The 23,321-nt window shown below is 39.1% G+C and overlaps 1 protein-coding gene across 1 annotated transcript in view; it reads right to left on the reverse strand.

Annotated features, from left to right (window-relative positions):
• TMEM266 (transmembrane protein 266) overlaps positions 1–23,321 on the reverse strand; it is a 95,928-nt gene that overhangs the window by 43,480 nt on the left and 29,127 nt on the right. Inside the window, exons 3-7 of the mRNA XM_080351339.1 lie at positions 19,494–19,701; positions 18,261–18,360; positions 17,108–17,213; positions 14,733–14,921; positions 3,332–3,486 (exon numbers count right to left, since the gene is read on the reverse strand). Coding sequence (XP_080207465.1) covers positions 3,332–3,486; positions 14,733–14,921; positions 17,108–17,121 — 358 coding nt within the window. The 5' untranslated portion in view covers positions 17,122–17,213; positions 18,261–18,360; positions 19,494–19,701. The remainder of the gene's footprint in view (positions 1–3,331; positions 3,487–14,732; positions 14,922–17,107; positions 17,214–18,260; positions 18,361–19,493; positions 19,702–23,321) is intronic.

Genomic DNA, 23,321 nt, shown 5'->3' on the forward strand with positions numbered 1-23,321 from the left:
CTGCACCAACTGCAGCAGAGTGCTGGACACGCTGCCAGACAGCATGCTATTCAATTGCCAGTAAAACAGGAAATTTGAAAAAGCCTTCCAAGCAAGAAGCTTTTGTATGAGAGCTGAATCACTAGCCTACACACTGAATCTGGGTATTTGCCTCTTCACGACACTTCCATTCAAAAATGCAGCGTAAAGCTATAAAAACAAGAGAAGGATCTTCTCCAAGACGTGCTCATCCCTGCTCTGTGGTGGTTCGGCTACATCACTGGCATTCAGTTTGAGGCAAAGCACTTAAGCTACTCAGCTTCTACTTTTAGCTGGAACAGAATTTCACATTTGTTTTACTCATAACATTTTTTTTTTCCCCAAAATTGTAGCTAAAAGCAAGAAAGTTCTGCTTTATTTCACAGTTTGCTTGTCTGGTGCTACGGGGAAGAAGTGAATGCAAATCTGGGATGCTTTTTAGTCATAAAGGTAGCTCAGTATAAAATGTAGAGTATGGCCCAACTTAGTCTACCTCCTCCCCCCTCTCCAGCCCTTTGACATCTCAAAATGTCCATCCAGGAGAGGAGGAATGAAGGATACGTCCTGATAAACCCTGAGTGGCCACTAGAGAAGCTTGTACCACCAGCGCTTGCTTTTTGTTGATGGTGTTGTTGCTGATGATTTCCTGGCAGATACAAACCAGACTGCTGCTGCAAGGAGCAGCCGCAGATGCTCACTGCGTGCTTTGGGCAAACCCCGAGCCCGTCCTTGCCCAGGCCCTGCTGCACCGCAATGGGCATTTTCTTTGCTCAGCCGTGCATGTGCTCCGGCAGGGCCCTGCTCCAGCAGCCACATGGACAGGAGTGCAGCTTCACAGCTCTCAGGAAAGCCTGAAGCCTTTTGCAGACACAACTGCTGCAGCTTTTTGCAGGAGGGCAATACTAAGAAGATTTCCTGGGTTGCTTTCCACCAAAGCTACCAAAGACATGGAAGAGACTGCATGGTCTGTATTTCTGAGGAGTGGGGGTTGGAACTTGCCATGACCCTCTTTTTTTGAAATGGCATGCAAGTGACTTAATACACATCTATTTCTGCATTTGCAAAACATCACAAGGTATTGAGATGTTATTTTGTTAATGCATGTGAAGAGCTTTGAATATAGGACTAAAAAAGCTGATTATAGGGCAGAGGCCTATAATAGAAGACCTATCATATGTCCCCTGCTTTCTGGTGTTTCTAATTCTGGCATGAATACGCTTTGTGCTAAAATACTCTAAAAGGTCTGTCCTTTTCACATGTGTGACCTACATATTTGCAAATGTGGCCTCCATTACTGACACTGACAGTTTTATGTATGGGAGGGAAAAAAAAAAGAGGCTTCCTAAGTAATTATAGTCTATAATGTGGATTAGCAGTTATTATTATGAACAAAATTGGCAGTGATGTGCTGCAACATATCCTAATGCACTGGTTGATTTCATACTGAATAAGGAATCATTGAAAACTGTAATTACATTTTTGAAAAATATAATTATAGCCTAATGGCTTTTTAAAACCTTAAGGTAAGTGACACATATTCCTCATATGATACAGCTGCAATACTTATATCAGCCCCACCGAGATAGCCCTTGTCTGATTTAAAACAAAATAGAAGGTATTCAACTTCACAAAGTCAAGAAGCCTGATGGGTTTATGCATTAGTGAAAATGCAAAGTAGCGACACAGAGCAGAATGGGTCCCTTCTCGGCTGCTGACAAAATCCATCCAGGCAGGGATGGCTTCTGAACAGTGATTACCCAGTTCAACCACACACCTATAGGTGACACACAAGGTGATAGCTGCAGAGCTTTCAAGAGTATCACATGCACTAGACATGAAGAGGAGGAATGATCCCGAAAATAAAGCTATCTTTAGAAGATTCTTCAGAAAGTAAATGTAAAGAAAGCAGGTGCTTCCAGAGGAGAGTCTCCAAAACTGCATTAAAATTCTGAGATAAATCAACAGAAACAGTTTTAAAACTCTTTGGCTCTAAAGAAAGTGACATTTCTGTACATAAACAGAAAGATGTGGCACCTCAATAAATAATGTTGAAAGCTTCTTCCTAATTCAATTTTTAAGGTCTTATAATTAGCATTCCTGACTCTTTTTGAAGGCATCAGACTTGTCCGAATTCTGAGCTTCCTTATCCAAAATGATGAATCACCAGAGACTGCAGAAAATAACAACTGTAACTGAGCGGCCACGTTCAGAACAATGTGCGAAGCACAGACAGCCAGGGGTGTAAAAGGTGAGCAACAGTGTGGAAAGACAGCAATTAGCAATAATGTTCCCTAAAGTAATCTTAATACAGTTGCAATACACTTAAATTTTTACAGCGAAAACTAACTCCACTTATACAAATTGATTAATCACAAAAATAAAAGGACTTCAACAGAATAAAAAGTTTGTTTACTCAGTTTAAAGTTGCCATAGAGGATACCAGACCATGACTCTTTTATGCTACGTATTCTTGCATTCACGGGATTGTCTGAACCCCATCACTGCCATTTCAACATATCTAAGATGCTACAGAGATGCTAGAGGCTGCTTTTCAACAGTTATCACAGGGGAGAATGCAGGGGGCACTTGTGTTCATATCAGCTTTGTTGCATAAAAGCAATAAAAGGATTTTTTAAAAAAAAAAAAAGGAATGGAGGAAAAGTTCAATAGGGGAAGAAAAAAAAAGGATTCATTAAGAAGTAAAATGACAGCATTAAAATTTCCACTGTGGAACCTGTGTAGAGTGAATTCAGATAAAACAAAACTCCATTTAACCTATTGTTTGACTCCCAGTGTATTAGCAAAGTAGAATGAAAATATCTACCATCATTACAAGATAAAAAATCATCATTCCAATTCCTACCCACTTCAGTAGAATAATAGAGACAGCATCAAATACTCTAGGAATTTCATAACTTCTATCTATTCACGTGCATGTGAAAAGTATAAAAGATTAATGATGAACAAAAGATCTTTTTTCTGTGTTTACAGAATGTATCTGTAAAGGACAAACCATTTCAAGCACTAATGGCAGTATGTGTGGATCTCTGCATGTACGCTCAGCTTTTGTCCTTTGAAAATTTGTCCTATACTGAATTTGGTCAGCAAAATACGGAAGAGACTGACTTCACTATACCAGGGTTCCACAATAACACATTTCTTAGCTAGCCTAGTAATCATTTAAATGATTGGGAAAAAAAAAAGAGCCCCACCATCCTCCCCCTTTCAAAAACCTCCCAGCAAGTTAAGCCTTTATTTCATAAAAATTAAAACAAAACAAAACAAAACAAAACAAAAAATTCCTCCTACTCACACTGGAGAAGCTTTATATCTATTAGGAGTTCCAGAGTCAGAAGAATCACCACCAATACTACACAGGCTACCAGGAAACTGTTGAGACTTGCACTGAGCAAAAATACCTGCCACACAGCTGCTCGTCTCCCACAGCACGGTTTTAGCCAGTTAGATCTAAGGAAATAAAATTAAGAGGAAAAACAAGAAAAGAAAAGAAGAAGAAGTGAAAATGAAAGAGAGCTAAAGAGCAGTGAACTCAAAATGACAAGTTCTGCTGTTAAGGACACACTCAGCAATAAAGTACAAAGCCTTTGCAAAACTCACTGTTATTGGTTTCTTTACCAAGAAAAACACTTCACAAAAAACTTCCCTGTGGGCATCTTGTGTGTGTCTCCAACCCTCTGGAGCATACTGGTGTTCAAGTGCCTTCCAATGCAATAAGAAAGGCAAACCTAGTTATCATACATACTTTCCTAATTTCTTCCTGTCTTACCATTTTTCATGTGTTTTTATTTTGACAAGCATGCTATTCACTTATCTGTGAGTACTGAGGCATATCAGGACTCTGTTATTAGGTCAGAAACTAATGATTTTTTAAAGAATTTATCTGCTATTGAATTTCACGGTCATGCACCTTTATCCCTCTTCTATTATGAGACAAATCAGACAAGAGCTGCCAATTTGGTTTGCAACAAGCAGTCCATGACATAACGGAAAAAAGCAGTAGGAATCTGGAAAACACCAACGAATAAGCTCAGTGACTGCACAGCTACATCTACACTAGCAAAGTGTCAAGCAACTGGCCCAGGCTGTCTAGCTTGTCTGTCTGACTCCCACCAATCTGTGTGTGGATCAGGCCAACATGGACTTTCCCAGAGTCTGGGGTAGCACAGATTTGGGGAGACCATACACCAGGGACCGCTCCCAAACCTAGTTGAGATGAGGTCACCTTTTCATCAATGAAAAAGAAGGTTCAGGCAAGATGAAGGAAGCTGTGCTGTGAGTAGATTACAAGAAGTCTGGAGGGAAGTTGACGAAGCAGTAAATGTTGTACTAGTACCCTGCTAATGCAGATACACATTGTCAAGTGGGTTGTTAAAAAAAAAATAAATTTGAAAATATTTGTAATAAGAATATCAGTAGCATAGATTTCAGAAGCATAAAGCCCATCCTGATACTTTTTTTCTCCTACAATCCCCCCATAATTTCACTTCGATACAGTACTGTATCATTTCTCATCATAGTGTTTTGTAATGTTCTTGCACCGGCCCACCTCTGACAGTTCTGATGCTTTGCCTGACACTTCATACTTTCAAACCACTGTAAATAAACATTAGCTAATAAAGAGCTGACATGACTTATTAAATAGGGTTTAAGAAGCTGCAAGCATACAGAAGTGTGGTGCAGTAATTGCACTGTCTGAACCAAAATATCAATAGACAAAAATCAATGGTATACAAAAAGATATGATGATACTGATCAATTCCAAATAAACGGCTCTAGACTCAGTAACGCATGTTATAATCAAATACTTGGAAAAATATAGCAAAACATTCCTTGACATATCCACATTTAAAAATGACAGAGTGCTAAGCAATGCTCTGAGACTTGACACTTTCAAGCATCTTCTCAAAATTAAGCATATCAACTAAATACTTGTACTCAGATTTCCTGATTACCTGGCTGTAAAAGATCTCCTCAATTGACTCTTAAAACTTCAAAGAAGATTGGATAAGCATTAATATCACGAACTTGCCCTTGGTTTAACTTTGTTATGGTTCTAGTCTGAGTACAGGATGCACTAGATTTTAAATCGGTATTTTTAAAACATAAGGGAAAAAAGGCATTGAGATAGGGCCTTTTTGAAAACTTGATCTTTTAATGGATTTTATTTTACATTATCTCAAAACTGGATAACTTGTCTTTACTGTGTTATTTTGTTGTGGGTTTTGGTGGTGGTGGTCGTCATAGTTGTTTCGTTTTCTTAGAGTTTTCTAAAAATAATGCTAGGGAATAGTCCTCTTTAAATAAGACAGTTCTTAGTTCCAGTCTCTCTACATTTATCTTTTCCAAGAAGACCCGTTTTGCCAGCATTTTAATACTGCAGGGCAGCGTTCACTCTTCTGCATTCCCAGAATGATCAGTAGAGGGCCTAAGAACATTGCTTTAAAAGCTCTACGTAGTCAACATTTTAAAATCTACCTAATGTACCACTAAGAATAAATCAACTGTGATACTTGGCACACATTACATACAACCACAATAATCATTGCTCAAGCTAATCATTACTTACAGAATGCTAAAGAACGCGGAGTTATTCTGTCTGTGCAATACTAATATTCCACTGATTCCAAAAAGCTTGTGAATGAAACTAACAGCTTACAATTGGAAAAGCAATCAACTTAACAGGTCAAGTGCAGATCACCAGATTCACACCTAGATATCACTCATAAAATATATAAATTGATTTCAAAGACACAAAAGTGTGTGAAATTTAAGCACTAAAAAAACCACCTCCAGCTTCACATCTTAATTGATTACACCAAGGGGCATTTGTTCAACAGGTGTCCTGTGAAAGGACAGTGGCTGGGCTCTCTGCCTCACTGTCTAGCAGACCTCTTCCTAGAGCTCCTCCAAGTCCTCCGAATCCACCAGCCTTAACGATCATGCTGTGCTCTGACAGGAGCACTGGATGTTTGCTTTCCTGGGTGCTGTTCAGCTACATCACTCATTCCCTGCTACTTCTACACTCCTGTAGAGTCCTGATCTTGCCTTTGGTTGCTGCTTTTTGGTTTGCTGGGGTTATTTTTGCTGTTGTTATTATTTTGGTCTTTTTTGTTACTGTTTTGTTTTTCACTTCTTACCTCTTGTAAAAGATAAATAATAAAAGGAACTATAATCCAACTAGAAATACATTTTAGATAAAACTGTTGACATGCTAACCATACTGATTCCTAAGACACAAATCCTTCATCTTCTTCAACCCTGTAACATGTTTTAGTAGAGTAGTATCTCTCCTTGCTGATGTGTAAGGGCTCATGCATTCAACAGATGAGAAAAACAAATCCCTACCGGAATTAGTGTGGGTTTCAATTTACCTTCCAAGTCCTGGCCATTTCCCCTGCAATACTGCAAAGCTACACTAAGTTTAAAGCTCAGATTAGAAACTCAGCTACAAAGACCTTTCAAAACAATAGAAGTTAACTTATACAGCTTGTAAACTTATGAAGAGATTACATACTAACCATATACAAGTAAAACACTTTTTCCCTCACTCCAGACAAAACGTGTCCTATTTTGTTCAGAGAACAGTACGACTTCTTTTGGTGTCCTGACCATGTTCTCTGTGGATGTCATGCACGATATAGATACAAATTACACTGAGGGTGGTGAGAGCCTGGTCCAGGTTGCCCAGAGAGGTGGTGGATGAACCATCCCTGGAGACATCCCAGGCCAGGCTGGACAGGGCTCTGGGTGAAGATGTCCCTGCTCATGGCAGGGGTTAAACTAGATGAGCTTTGAAGGTCCTTTCCAACCCAAACTGTTCTATGATTCTACGAAGTAAAGTATAACCAAGGACAACTTTACTGCGAGACTTCAGACAGACTCATTAGGTACCTCAGTTACTCTGTTGCTACAACAGGAATACTATTTACCTTTCTTACAATGCCTGGATGATGTAAATACATGTACTAGTATGGGAATTTCTTGGCTGATGGTGATACAGGGATGTAAAGTTTTGTTATGACGCATTAAAATATATTTAGTGGAATTTTACCAGGGGTAATTCTTTTTAAAGATACTTTCACACATGGCTTTGCGGAAAACCAATCTGTCATCATCACTGCTAGTTTTGTTAATAAACAGCTTGGAAAAGAGAACATAAGGCAAAACTGGGAAAGGTTTAACATTTATTTGGTAAGGAACCACTACAAACAATTTTTTTCAAGCTGTTAACAGCTGTCACTGTTTCTATTTTCTGGTCTTGCAAACAAACACCCCAAAATCTGCATCATACCTTACCCTGCCTTTTTTTTTGGCTAATAAGCAAGTGTTTGCATCTCACAAGATGGCTATGATCAGAAAACAGAAGGATGGATGAGATCCAAATCACTATCTGAAGGAGCAGGAAGGGCATGGTCAGGAAGTGCCAGGAACACTGAAAGGCCAAGTAACAGCACAAAATCTGGCTGAGACAAACCAGACAGCAGAGCCTCGCAGCAGGCGACAGGGCGCAGCTGGAGGCCTTGAGCAGCTCCAAGGAGCAGATGAGTTCCGCACCCCTTGCCTGGACTTCTCCTACAAGCTTCATTTAACTACAGAAGTTTAAATATTGAGAGAATCCCCATCCTTTTTTCCCCTAAAAGTTTCACTATTTCTAAGCCCATTACACTTGGAAGACTGCTGCAAATCTCTGGTGCTCAAATGGCAAGAAAGATTCCCTCAGTTTTCTGCCTAAACTCACACATGGCCAGTTTATAAATATTTGCTCTTGTGCCAATATTGTTCTTTAGCTTGATTAGTTCTTTTCCCTTGCTGGCATTTTGTCCATGATGCATTTATACACAGCAATGGCATCCCCTCCTTTAACTGAATTAATGTCCATGCTTTATGTAAAACAGACACTCAGTTTCTATAACTGTCCTGGTAGTCCCTTCTGCGTGTGAATTCAGACAACTGGAGCGGTACATAATATTTTGGATATTTATTTAATTGCATGAATGCTTCTGGGCTCTACTTGAAGTACCTTATGCTTTCTGGATCACTTGTGCTCTCTTTATAAGTGTATATCACACTGCTTGCTCACAGACATCCTGTGATTACCGGGTATATTACTCCTCACATTAGAAAATTGCTTATTGGGCTTTTCCTTTTTATGCTAAGGTCTTCAGCAAAATATTAATATCATGCTCCAAAGCAACCCTTAAGAAACATAAGAACAGCCACACTAGGTCAGAACAAAGGCTTAGTATCTTGTCTCCAATAGTGGCTGTAAGCAGATGTCTCAAGATGAGTAAAAACACAGCAAACATATAATACTTCGCCTTAAAACTCTCACAGCATCCGACTATTTTCAACTTGGTGACTTCCTGAGAGATGTGGTTTCTCAGATTCTACTTAGTAACCCTCAGTGAATTTGTCTTCCACAAACTTGTCCCACCTCCCTCTAAGGCTAGATAAGCTATCAGCAGCCACACATCCTTTAGGAAGTAGTTCCATGCATCTACTGTCCTCTGTGCAAAGAGCAACAACCTCTTTTTGTTTGTTTTGAACTTGATCTTAATCTCTTAATGTACCCTAGCACCTGTATTGGTGGTTGTGTGGGGGTGCCAAACCTTTTTTTAACCTCTGTCTCCCATGTTTTGTAATCTCAAAGCTCCCATCAGCCTCCTCTTCTCAGGCAGAAGGACCATACCTTACAAAGGAATCTCCAATGGAAGTTGTATCACTTCCTTAATCACTGCTTTCCTTTGAATATTTTTCAGTTCCATTATATCTGCCATATCTTTTTTGAGAGAGAGCAGAACTACACTCACGTTCAAGACATGGGAAAAGCTTGGATATATGGACAGGCACAACAATGCCTTCTCTTTTATCCTCTGCTCCTTTCCTAATGAATCCTAACATCTGATTTGCATTTAGACTGCTGCTCAGTATTTAGCTGACCTTTTCAGGGACACTCCTTCCAGACTAATATTGCCTTTTTCCAAACTTCTCCTTTGTCTTATTGCTTATCCATCTTTCAATTTTTGCACCAAGCCTTATCTTCTCCAACTTCAACAATTAATTCCAGCCTTAAGCCAGATAAATTAGACACTTCCACTCTCCAATAAAGAGCTTTGCAAACAGTGGACTGTGGGCTACATCTACTACAGTTCCACCCACAAAAAGTGCCCAGGAAAAGCAAGTTCTGTTGGAAAAATAGAGAAATATCTACAAGCCAAAGAAGTCTGAAAAATCACTGAGCTAAAAAGATTAATTTTTTTTTCTTTTTACTTATACTAGCACTCCCTCTGCCAATTGGTGCTACTGATAAAAAACATTAGAGGGACATGCTCAGAGTACTTCGGTACTAGCATAAACACAGTAATGAGCTATTCCAGAAAACAATATTTACAAAGATAAATACTTAAAAGGATCTGTACAGAAAAAAAAGTTTCTAAAGCACTGAACATCCCTGTAACATAGCCCAAAATTTCATGTATTCACCCCATAGGTTCTGTCGTGCTGAATGCTCATTTTCTGCTGCAGTGCAGTTCTTAGTTTTGGACCAGAGCACTGCGAGTAGCAGTGATACAGTACTGCACAAAGAACAAATCAGCTCCACAGTCTCATTCACTGTATTTTGCTATTAAGATTTTCACCATCTTTCTTGATTCAGACTGTGGTTGGCAGCTAAAAATAAAGTAACTTTTGTAAATACAAGGAGTTTGTTCCCTACATGAAATAGTCCTGTCCTCCAAAACCTTTGCACTTCATCTGGAGCTTGGACCTCATTATTCACCATGTATCAACATGATATGCTCCAGGATCTGCATGAGGTGCACAGAACTTTTCAGAAATGGGAGGGTTCCTTAATTATGCTGCCAGATAAAGACAAGAAAAGCAGAAAACAAGAGAAATAGAAGAACCTCATCCATTTGAGTTCTTTTAGTTAAAGCACCTTTGAGCTTTGTAGAAAACACAAGTAAAATACCTCAAAGAGATCAAAATAAAAAGTGAAAGATGAATAAAAAAAATCAGAAATAATGGCATCCACTCGATGCAATTTCAGAAGACAGACTGAAGGAACAGACATCCTTTTCTCCCAGGATGGGTGAATACATTCATCAGTGAAGGCTTGCAACCAATTTAAAATGAAAAGCTCATGGCTCTGTACCTCTCTGTTCTCTGTTCAGTTTTGGTTTTCCTCCCTTATAATTTCTCTCTATCCCTTCCTACGCTTTAATTTTTCAGATATTCCTACTGTTTAATGCACTGCCTAGCTGTGACCAAACAAATCTAAGGCTACGAACAGATGATCATAAATGATTAAATTACAACGGCATGACTATTTACAGCTAATGTCAAGTGAGTCACATTAACCGCATGAACTCCCAACCTTTACAGCTCTCGATGTAAAACACAGTATTTGAAAGCACCTTCATGTTCCATATTTAACATATGAAAATTCAAGAGCTGCAATCTAAAACAAACACAACAAACAATTTAAAGTTGCTGTATCTCTCTCCCTGTGTTCCCACCCCCATTAAACACAGATCTTTACCTAACCGCATATCCAAAAAAAGAAAAAACAATCCAACCTGTTGTGCAACTGCCTGTAAATTCTTTTATAACTCATTACAAACAATACGTCCTAACTGGAACTTAAGGTAGACACAGGAAGGAGGGCTTTTCCCTACTCCTGCTTGTCTTTAACACACATGTACCACTTCCTGCATGTTGTTAATTTTCCAACTATTCCACCTCATTTTTATTGGTCACTGATGCAAAAACAGAAGAGAAAAAGTCATTTTTGGAAAACAGAATACTTGATTAGAAAAAAAGAAGTTAAGAGTGGCTCTTAAAGCTAATATTAACATTTAAAAATCTCCTTAGCTTTCTGGGTGATTAGTCTCCTTAAAGAAATGTTTACATATTCTTTTCATGCAAACCTAGTTCAATGCAGACACAGCCTCTCCAATAAATTCACAGACATGAAGAAAATCAGCAACTTCGCGGCTGCTTTTTGTACACAAGTATTACCTAACCTGTTACAGATATGTTAGAAGTGTACACCACATCATCTCCTTTGTATCCAAGGTACATTTTTTGATTAAATTTATTTCTCATATACTGGTCTCCAGCCTATGTCTCAATCATTTCTGCAATGTTTGAGTACAGCGCACAGCAGCGATATCTAAGGGTGATTCTAACAAGCGAACTGCAAGGCAGATCAGCAGCACTAATAAGCAATGAACATCACACTCATGTCATCATCACTCACGTGATTTATGAGTGAGAATATTTGCAATGCAGATTCCATCCAACTTAACCAATTTCCATCATGTAAATCTTTGTACTTTCCCTGTTTGAGAAGTCTACAGAGGGAAGTTTTGCTCAACCAGCATTAGAAGACAACACATTTTGTGCTTTGTTTGAAGGTGTCTGGGAGAGCAGAAAGGTTTTTCTTGCCTGATTACCCTTTCACTACTCACAGGTGTACTTCAGGGACAGGCTTAATGCACCGGCTAATCTGCAGTCCTTTCTTTGTTGCTTAGCACAGCAATCAGCATTGTAAACTGAATTTCTGACAAAAAACGCTCAAACTGTCCACAAAATTCCTTCAACACTGACGGATAGGAACTGATTACCCTGAGCATTTTATATGATAGAGCAAAGACCTATCAAACACCATAAAATAATATTTATTTTCCAGTATCTTTAAAGCCATGTGAATGTCAGTTCACATATGGTTTGTCTAACAAAAGACAGACCATAATTTTCCTTTCTCTTTGCTTTTCCTTTTATTGTTTTTCATTTCTCATGGGAGAGATAGCTAGTCTGTTGCCATCTGAGAGCTTCCAGGCACAAAAAGAGGGCTGAGCTATGACCCACCTAGTGCTGGTTGCCTATTAATATCAGGTTTATTGAGAGAAACATTATCTCAGACAAAACAAAAAGCTCCCCTAGTTAGCAAACAGGTTAAATTTGTGCTTGTGCTCGGACCCTGAACATCTTCTGGCCTTAATGAAGGAAGTAAGAGGAAAGCCTGGGGGTGCACACAGCCAGGCCATTAAATCATTCATCTCTAGTCTGATGTCTTTCTTGTTGCTCTGTGCATAGAGATGGAGATGTCCTAGTGATGAAGTGTGACAACCCACATCAGGAACTAGGAACTGTGGACAATTGCATTCAAAACCAAGGTCATGGACAGATGCAGCTTTTAACAACCCAGTGTTTTCCAAGCAAAGCGCTGTGCCAGACCTTCCTGCTGCAGAGCCTTGCACTAAGAACGACTACAACTCGCCTAGATCAGCTACAGATCTGGTACAAAGCAGCCATACAGAATATATGCAGGTCATACAGGTTGGCACCTTCCTTGAAATTCTCAGGGAAAAGTATACAAACAGTAACACTTGCAGTCTGTGGCAAAGGGAGACTGCCATAGAGAGGAAAATGAGTCCCACATCTCCTTCTAGTATGCTCTGGTATCAGCAGTGTCTTCTGGTATCTCCACCTGCAACCTATATGGAAGCACTGGGTTAACAGAGCTTCACAGTTACGAACATGGATGCTGGCAGAAACTACAGGACTTTGACATTTTCTGCCACCTCCTGTGTTGCCCTTCCCACATCAATCTCTTCATACATGAGGGAGATATAACTAGCAGTTCCTGTACCAAACTGATCTGACCCATCCTATCTCCTTCACATTCTATCAAGGCCATGAGAAAGAAATTACATCACATTCATAAAACCAGACATATTCCAAAACAAGGCATGAGGTGGTATGGGGACCCCATTTCACTCTCGCTGCTGGGTTTCTTGAGCTCATCTCTGCTACTAAATATCAGCGAGCATTGGTTGAGATCATTGATTCTGAAAGGCAGAAGCTGCCATTCTCACAAGTCAGATGTAGTCCTGGGACTCAGCTGAACATCCTCAGACAGAATGCACTGAGACGTACAAACTAAAGCTCTGAATTTTCTTCAGAGAATCCACTCTAGAGCTGGGAGGTCTGGATGGCATCTGCTTATTTGTATTCAGACTGATAAAGCCACAAAAGAAGTCTGTGAAGCAACAGATCTCTGCTGAGGAAAATAATGACAAGTCTATTTCCATGTTTAAAACTGCAAAGCTGCTCAAATGGTTACAATGAGAGGTCTGTGCACTTTGGCACAGTGAAGAATTGTTTCAGATCACAAAAATCTAAAAAATGTGTATTTTAACTAAACCAGTATCTACTTGGCATCAAAATAGCCTGAGGGTTACACCTGCACACTCAAATTAATTTTCAAGTGCCTCTTTCACTATGCAGGGTGTTTTATGTTACAGTTGTACCATACTTATATAACCTACTTGAAACATGTTTCCCCTTGTTTGGAGTAAAAACTTTCTGGAGATGTCTCATAAAGTCCAATTTGGAAAGAAATTAAAGCCAAGAGCCTTCCTCACATACTGCTTCCTGACTACCATACAGAATACCTGCTGAGCAGAGATCAAGCAGGTTTCTCTGCTGATTCCTGAGCACAGGTTAATACACGTTCAGCTGTTAATATACGAAGGCTTATATAATGCTTTTTAATGTCTTCATCAATGAGAGGTCTATATGACTTACTGTGAAGTGCTTCTAGATGGATCTTACTGACAGTGGAGTATAGATGTGTTCAGTGCAACAGTAATCACAGAATCAGAGGGTCTAGGCACAAACACTCAACTAATCTCTGTTCCAAGGGATGTTAAACTACAGTGTTGCCATTCCTGACAAATGCATCTTCTTAAAGACATCTAGTGATTGCTACTCTGTTCTCCTCCCCCCCATACACACCAGAAATTCACTATCCTATCATTATTCTCTTCTTTGCTGCAATTCAAGCTTTTTACTTCCTGTCCTAACAGTCACGGAGACGGATAACAGGCTGTCCTCTTCCTTACTGAAGTCTCTTATAAGCTCCTCTGAAAGTCTCTTCCTCACGTGAAACACAAACAGTTTTTTCAATCAGTACTCCATGGCAGGTTTTGTGAGTCTCTGACCATTCTCACTGCCTTCCCTTCAGATTCTCTCCAGTTGACCCAAATCTTTCATAAAAAATTTACTACTGCTGTCCACCTACTGTCACTTCAAGCCCACCAGGCATAAGGATGACTTCTAATGTCCTGTAGGACAACAGTGCTATGTAATCTGATTCTGGCTTATGTTTGGGCAAATGTTATAAACAGATTAAGATATTCTATTCCAATAAAACTGGAACAGTTTTTCTATGAAAACAGTAGTAATATGCATACACATTACCAAAGCCAATGTTCTCACATAAGGAAACTACTCCATTCAAATTATTCTGTGAAAAGTACACTACCTGTCTAGGAATCAGCAGCACAAGTCATTATCTCTGTCAGGATATATACAACTATGTACAAGAATCACAGTAGCCATTCCTCTGTTATCCTGAAATACCTTTCACAAAGAGGTTTCAGCAGGGCTATTCTGCTTGTCTGACAGGCCAGATGCTTGGGCCAGTTATCCCTGAGTGTAAAGAGCCCCAAACCAGCACAGATTAGTTATACTAGAAAAGGTCACTTCCATCTTGTGACAATGGTTTTAACCAAGAGTCTGAGGACAACTGGCTGCACTTTTTGAACTTGGGGTTTTCTTTTTTACAGGCCATGAAATTCCTATAACCTAAAACCATAAAACAAAATTCTGCCCTTTGTACTTACCCTTCTCTTTGGTACTCCTCATCCAAATTTGACAAAAGCTGGGACCCAGCCACAGACAGATCAAGGGCAGCTAAAGGTAGATCTCGATAAGCAAAATTAACAAGCTGTACAGGAGCAATGCTTTTGGTCTCTTCTTCCACTTGTTGTGAAATTATCTCAACTTCTGAAACACCGCCCTCTATTGTAGGCCTGAAAACATAATAAGCAAAATGAAAACCCCTCTCTCTCTACACACACATGACATATAAACAAATACAAATAAGTTAAAAAGCAACAAAGTAAAAATAAGCTACAGACAAGAATTTCACAGAGTCCTAAAAAGACAGCAACTTCAAAGGCCTTTGCAAGGTCATTGAGGGAGCTGTCCTCATTCAGGGGACAGACCAAATCTCGCCAAACTTGTCTTTTGTAAATCCCACTGTAATCAACAGAAACCTCACAGACAAGGAAGAACAGCATTTCACTCTATTGAGTCTGTTTCAAAAGTACTAAATATAATGAGATGTGTTATAAACAAACAAACAACTATGGAAACAATATATGAACCCCAAAGCAAAATATTGGTGCAAACCCAAAGATGGCATGTAACTATGACAACTAAAACCTCACTGCTTTGTAAATTAGATCAGTGAGCAATCAACAGCTAAGCTTATTAATCATTATAGACAGATCAATTGTTAATTAATGGATGCAGTTTGACCTCTCTTCCACTGTGAGCCAATATTCAAACAGTCTTGATGGGTGGTGACTTTGTTTCATTCAACTAGAAAGGATTATTCTGTTACAAGTTATTTCAACATAATATTGAAAGGAGAAAAAGGATGCAGAAGAATTATGGACTCTTCTGTAAAGATTACCTTACCTATATTTTGTACAGCTTCTAAATCTGAACATGTATTCTTCTACCACCTCACTAACATTAACGGGAACTCCATGCAGGTAAAAGCAGAGGTTGTCTATGTATATGTTTTCCACATTTACAAGAAGATACTTATCTAGAAACCCAAACTTTGTCGGTTAGCATATTATCTAGTGCACGTGAAGGATGAATTCATTGTAAGAGAGAGCTTGTGTGCCAACCCCCAGCAGGGACTGATCCTTCACAGTACCCAGTTAAAGCTGCTTGCTCCATTTTGTTCAGAGTAACTGCACACATAAACTTCTTTAGCTTTTATCCAGGGGAGCTTGTTAACTTCTGAAGAAATCTCAGGCTACTTGTCAGAGGTTTTCAACAGTGGGTGTGAAGATATACTTTTTCCTCAGGGATATAGTTAAGAAGTGCTTAGCACCCAAACTTCCTCTGGTATTTGACTGTAAAAGCTGCATTGGTGATTTTGTTTTAAAGAAGCTTATTAAAATCTTCCAGCTATTCAAGCAACCTGAATAACAGTTGATTATTTTTCCAGAAAAAGAAGAATAACTTGGAAGAGTTCTTAACTCAGATAACTTGTAAGTCCAAGGATGTGGGTGAAGGAACTAAATATCTATGTGGTAGCGAAAGATTCTGTTGGTAAAAGCCTGACCGTTAGACTAATTCTTTCAGACAGAAAACATTATTCCTAAATTAAAAGAAGCTAACTGCTGCCAGTGTTACACAAGAAAGGAACTTATAAACTGGAAAATGTTATATCTCAAGTATTTAGCAGGGAAATGCAACTGTGTCATGCTATGGCAGAAAGCAGAGGTAAAAGGAAGTACTATCTGAACAACCTAAAGGATTATTTTATTCTTTGTCTAACTAATAATGGAAAGTAATGAGATTCCTTCATTTCAACAGAACTGTATTCCTCTGTAAACAATCTGAAACCAGAAGCCCAGAGGGAGGAGTTAATTTTAGCAAGAAATGTCTTTCTTTGATTTTCACCTTTAGTTGCATCCTGTGGACATTTACAAGTCCAAGCTGGCTCAGTTTTGCATGAAAGGGCATACAACGATCCAATTTCCAGTATTATAAAGGAAAAAGGATATAGGTTAGTGCAGCCTTCCCTCTCCCAAAATTATTTACCTTCTGTATTCTTAGACAGACTAAATGACAGACATTGTCTGACTTGGCTGAAAAGAAAACCAGACAAACCAACAGACTAGTGTTTGCAAAGAGCTTTGGGACAGGTTTGGTGGAAGGAAAGAAAAAAGAAAAGAAAGAGAAAAGGCAAATGTTAGTAACACATCAGATATGCTTACAGCATTCATGATTTTTCTGCTAATTCACACTCTTCAGGCAACTCACTAAATCCTACGACTTACTCTTCAAAATACCAACTTTTCCTTCCAGTAATGCTGAAAAAACCCTCTTGCTGTCACATCATTCTCCTAAAGGTCACAACCTGTTTCCTTCTATTTAAAATAAGTTACAGCTATGCTCACAAGTTACTTACTGAGAATTGGTCATGTTGGAGGATGCAACTGAATCCGCAATGGTTCCAGTATTTAACTAATTGCAGCTGCTCTGCACAGGAGTTCTAGCCTTCCAAGATTAGGTCTCTGTGAGAAACAAAACAAAGTTATCAAAAAAACAGCTGAAAGAACTTCAAAGGGCTGCACTGATGTTTGATGTTATGTTGTGAGTTTGTCTAATAATTTTATTTCTCCCCATGACTCCTTTTCAAAGTAGTTTTATTCCAGGCTAATTCCTCTGTATTATGGAAGCTGTAAAGTTACAGTGCACTTACTTATACACATGGGCACCTGCTCATATACACACTTCTATAAGAACACAGGTCTTGCTTGAAACCACTAGATTCTTGACAAAGATAACCAAGATCAGAGCAGGGAGCTCAGAGCTTCAGGAGTGCAAATTCTATTGGAAGACAACCATGGGTTTTTGTTTGTTTGTTTTACAATTTAATATACTTAATAGAGATGAATATTAGCTTTGTCAACACAGTTTTGTTCTCCATTTTCCAATGTGAATTGTGTTCCTGACTTCCTTTGCTACTTTAGAAACTTTCTTCCAAGCATTAATTCATGTTGTCAAATATTCTGCATGGGCTGTTATCAAGATGATATTTTGATCAACAAAACCCATTAACACATTTGGAAACTGTACCACATTCGTTTGTAGCAAAACACTTCATTTGTGTTGTACCCGGACCAACACATGGCAACCAGAATGGAAGAGGACAAGCTTGTGAGAATGAAACCTAGTGATACACTGGTTTTGGTAGCTGGAAAAATACAATATGAAGTGGAGAATGCCATAAAAGAAACAAAAATTCTTAGAAAAAGCTATCATGAGAGACTTTGTAAAGCCACTATCAAGATTACATGCTAAATAATTTTTTAAAGTAACATAAAAATATACTCTTATTTTAACTAAACAGAAATAGGAATTTGTAAAGCAGAATATTACTGACAATAACACACAAAAAATTCATTATAAGAAAAAATGCTTCTTATACCAGACTTTATACTAGAGTCTACAGGCTGAATTGCTACTATCAGTTAAGTATTTACAGCGGAGACATATAAATGTGGCAACAGTATGACCCTTAAGAATCACTTGATACCAAATAATAAAATTGAACTTACATCTTTTGTAGAGCCATTTCCAAGGCTTTATTTCATGTCTTGTAACCTATTATAACATAAAATGTAGTCAACGCATTCTCAGACTTTCCAGATAATGTGCCTGGGTATGCAAAAAGAAAGGGTCTACACTGTGATCAACCTCCTCAGGTAGATAAGTCAGCCAAAAGCAATTTAATTACTCATATGAAGAAAAGAAAAATTACTGACTTTAAAACAGACAAATACACATATTTCAGAATACACACTCCATTTATCTATAACCTTGCAATACTTCTCAAGTCAGAGTAAGAAGCCAACTTTTATCAGATAAACCTTCCTTTGATACAGCAGAGACTTGATTCCAACATCCATTCAATATCAATGGGAGTCTCTTCCCTGGCTTTCCTAGTCCTTGAATTATTTTATTTATTATAGCCATAAGTTATCAAAATACTGAAACATTTGCCTAAAATTTTGCATGTTTAAATCACATACTGAAGAGATTTGGTGAATCTGTACCTATGATAGCAATTGTTGCACCTATCAGCACAACAAAACTAAAATACAACTACGAGCCTCGTTAGCTCCATAACATCTTGCTTGGGGTTGACATTTTACCACATTTTGCAAAAAAAAAAAAAAAAGAAAATGAAAAATTTTACCCAAATCACTTGTGCTAAGCACTTAGTCTAAGAAAACAGTAAAAGCATGAGGCACACTGCATCTGCCTTGTGAGACTGAGGAAACGAATAATCCTGCTATACCTGCATTTGCAGGCCTAGAGAATAAAAGGTAAATGGGGATACAGCTCATTTAGGAAATGGAAGTAAAAGTGATGGAAACTGTCCTCAGAGGGCAGCCAGAGGCAGATATGGGAGTTTCTTACCATAATAAAAAAACCTCATCATTTATTTGGGAGAGAGCACAGTGTTAATACCTCCAAAGGGGGTACAGCTAGATCTCTAAAAGTTCTCATTTTTAGACTTAGATTAATCTCAAGATTTTGAGGGAACTTAAGTCATAACAGGGGGGCAAGAAACACTGCAGTTCTTCCACACAGGAAATGAACATGAAATATTTGCCCCTCCAGAATACAGACCCAGGTTGTTTTTTTGCTTTTAAGGTGGAAATATGTTCACATTCCTACAGAATTCTGTTTTACAACTCAACCAGATCTAACCAGTGGCAACACCAATAAGCCAGATCTGCTCCCTCCTACTGGAGTTGGCAGCTCTACAACCAAAGTTCGCTCACCACCAGGACTGAAGGAGCAGCTGACGGCCAGGCAGCAAGTAAGCTCTTCTGATAGCTCCTGTGGCTCCACAGGGAGCAGAGTCCAACTCGCCTTAGCTGGAGGGATTGTTACCATGACATACGGCGCTCAGGAAGGCGAGACGAGTAACGTGGAAAGAGACCTGAGCGGAGATAGAGTCAAGTCTCCAGAGGACTCAGTGGAGCCTTCCTAAGAGAAAAAGTGGCAAAAAGTGAGTAATTTCCAGTGCAGATAACTAATGTATTCGTTGATTTAATGGATTAAAAAGACAAGTAGTTAATATGTACAATAAGAGGGCAGCACAACTGAAGCCTTCAAAATTGATGTAATAGGTTGTGTATATCTATATCCTAAAGAGATTACTGTGATTCATTCATGCTTCTTTCCAGGCTTTATGAAAGCAACAGAAGTGTCTTAACATACACTGATATTTTCCAGAAACTTATGCTTTCCATCCACTCTACCCCATCGATCGTTATGTTCGAAAGTTCCTCAAAAAGAAAAAAAACTTTTATAGCAGCATAAACCACTTCCAACTTCCACAGGAAATTTCTGTGCAACTGAGCAGTGTTTAAAGGCAACAAATAACAGCAGGGAGATTCCGTTTTTGTGCAATTATCTCTCGCTTGCATTCCTATAGGATATAGTGTAGGCAAAGGGCAATGATGTGGCTCTCCTCTCTACCATCAGGGATGGGCAAGGGGCAGAGGGCAACCTCTGCCTATTCCATCCACCACCCTGAGTAGAATTTTTTCCATATAGTCCTTTCCTCATCTATCTCACTCAATGTTCACTAGACAAAAAAGCTTCATCTCTCACAGTCTTATCAGAGGGAATTAGTTAACAGATCCAAGAGTTGATTGTTTCTGGGTTTTTTCACTTCTTGGAACGGAGACCAGAGAGCACATGGTGCCTGCTGAGATGCCATGTGAGTATGAGCAATGCGCATTTTGTTACAGTTCAGCAATTCTATTTGTTCTGTGGTGTGTTTTCAAGGTGAGATGGCCACAGAAGGAGCACAATTTCCCAAGCTGAGCAGTGTTAGTTCAAAAATGAGATATGGCAGAAAGGAAAGAATTGTCCCAAAAAGTTTCTAGTGCAAGCTTTAAGTGGTGTAAAAACCAGAAACATTCACAGGACTAAATGACTGACATACTGTCTTGCATCTCTTGTATGGACAGTGTAATGTGATGGGAAGCGTATTTCTGCATGTAGTTTTCTATATAGAGTTAAGTTTGGAGACTAGTAACCCAGCTTAAAATATGCAGGATCACAATTCAAATCTCAGCAAAGCTGACTCAGCTCCTCACCCCCCTGCAGTAGGTAAAGAAGCTGCTCCCCAATCACTGAGCTCTTTCTGAGGCAAGACTATCAAAGTGCTTAAGAAGCGCTATACTTGACTTCCAAGCCCTTCAGCTTTGCTCTGTGTTTTGCACAGGTCTTACATATGCCAGTGCTCCTCAAGGCTTTTGCAAAGTACCCTTTGCTTATGATTTCTTTCACCCCCTCCTCTAGTGGAGGCACAAGCAGGCAACTGTTTCCATGGGTTCTGCTCAGAATCATACATGTTGGGAAGAGGGGTCAAGTGCTACAGTTGAGCAAAGGTTCATGCTGCTGCCCTTGCGCAGCACACATCCTGCCCAAGCTAATTTGTTAATGTTTAGATCAACCATCTATTGTCAGTCACCACAACTTGGCTGTAGCTTGCTAATAAGGAGATAAAGTCCAGCTTAAAAACCACAAAGCAAAAATACAGTTTGGAAACCATATGTTAAAGTATAGCATGTGTGAGATTGTGTTTGTTATTTGTACATACACCCTAAACTAAAAGAAGAAGAAGAAAAAAACCTGTACTCCACTTGTGCAGGAAAACCATGACTTTTAGCATCAGTTTAAGCAGCATCTTTCAAAATACATGCCACAACGTAGTGTGCCAAATTTTAGGGAGGGAGGAGGAAGATCATTTAATTTAAGCCTATAGCACCAAAGCCTCTACTAACTTGCATCCTATTTAGCTGAGCTGAAGTCAATACCACATGGTTCAGAGCCATTTGTTGTATTTGCTCACATTCTGAGGAATCTTATCATGAAGTTGTATGCTCGTGTACAAAAGACAGACGTGAACTGAAACATCAGAGTTTATGTGCCAGATTCTGGCACGTTCTTCTAACTAAAGATTCTTCCACACAGCTCCCCAGCAGCTGCTCAGACATGTGGACAGGTTCACAGTTTGCATTCAAAGCAAATGCAGCAGGCGACACTTTGAGGGGATGCTGCTGTTGGCTGCAATGCACATTTTAGGTATTCGTGCCCAGCTTCTGCTCCCTCCTCTGCCCACGCCACAGCCATACACTGCACACGGGCCATTATTGGGAGCTGGGCCAGGACACTGATTTGGCATTTCAATCAACAATGACATGATTTTACTTTTCCTGTACTTTTTTTTTTTTTTAAAGGAGGATGGCTTTCCTGATACAGGTCAGAATACAGATGCGAAAATAGTCATGTTGGCAAAACTGAGAGGGTAAGGCAGTGGACTGGGGGCACAGCCATAGAAACAGCACAGTGGAGAAATACTTTAGATCAGAAATACTCCAAACAAAGATGAGGTATTGAGCCCTTGCCATTTGCAATATTCAACTGGAGTAAACATCCCACCTGAAAATGCCTAACAAATTGGGGAAGGGGGGAAAACAAAAAGGGTTTCTGTGTTTTTCTTCTCCTTCTGTGTCATACTGGAGCTTTTCATTCTGAATCTAGTACACATCAAGAAACAGAACCTTGTTTCCTTTGTGTAGAGAAGTTATGTTCTTATTTCAGCATATAAATTAAAAATCTTATACAGTCTAAAGCTCAAATGATGCTTATTAAGGTTCTTGCTACGCAGTCCTAAGGAGGCCACAGAGCCATGCAGAAAAAACAAGAGAAAGGCAAAGTGGGAGTAAGTTGAAATAGAAGTAGGGGAAACACCTAACCAGACATTACCCCAGGAGCTTTCAAAGAGAAAGGGGAAGTGTGATTTAACAGTAGCTACATTTAGCTCTTGTGAATTAGACTAGCCAAATTGCTTTTGTGATTAACACCATTGATGTCACCCTGAGAATCAGCATGAACATGATGTGATCACTCATCTCTACTCGTGCAAGTCACATTTCTCCAGGAACTGAAACCCTGGGATCACAAACTGAGAATTCTGGCAGCTGTTTTTCTTTTAACCTCTGTGAGAATTTTAACCAGCTCCATACATCTGCATTAAGAAAGTTTTATTAGTCATATATGTCAAAACTGCTTCCTTCAGAAATCCAGCAACCCACACTTCTGAAAATCTCCCGCAGGAGAGGTCCCAGGACGTGCTTGCTTCCCTTCAGCTCGAACAAAACAGCTTTTTCCTTTTTCCCCTAGTGAGTGAACAGGTTCGTTGTGATTAAAGAAAAGTAAAATCTATTTTGATTGAATGACCCTCCCTAATCTCACTGTCATCTAAGACAAGAGTTCGATAAGTATTTGTTTATATAGCTCTGTATAGGTGGATAAGGAATACTTCCTTTATTTGTCAAAAGATTGTGAATGCAGAGATGCCACATGGAAAACAAACAGCAAATTAACTTCCTTAACAACTCAAGTACATTTGATACATACTATTTTAATGCTGCAGATTCTCAATTCCATTCATATCTTTAACATTCCCATGCAGTATCCAGCAAATTAAAGAGGTACAAGAGACAGAGTTTTTTATTTCAAAGAAGGGACATTGAATTTTGCATCTTTTTTATGGAGGGATCTACAGTAAAGTTTTTAAATACACCACA

This window comes from Nesoenas mayeri, assembly GCF_963082525.1.
Source record: "Nesoenas mayeri genome assembly, chromosome: 11".
In the NCBI taxonomy this organism is placed as follows: domain Eukaryota; kingdom Metazoa; phylum Chordata; class Aves; order Columbiformes; family Columbidae; genus Nesoenas; species Nesoenas mayeri.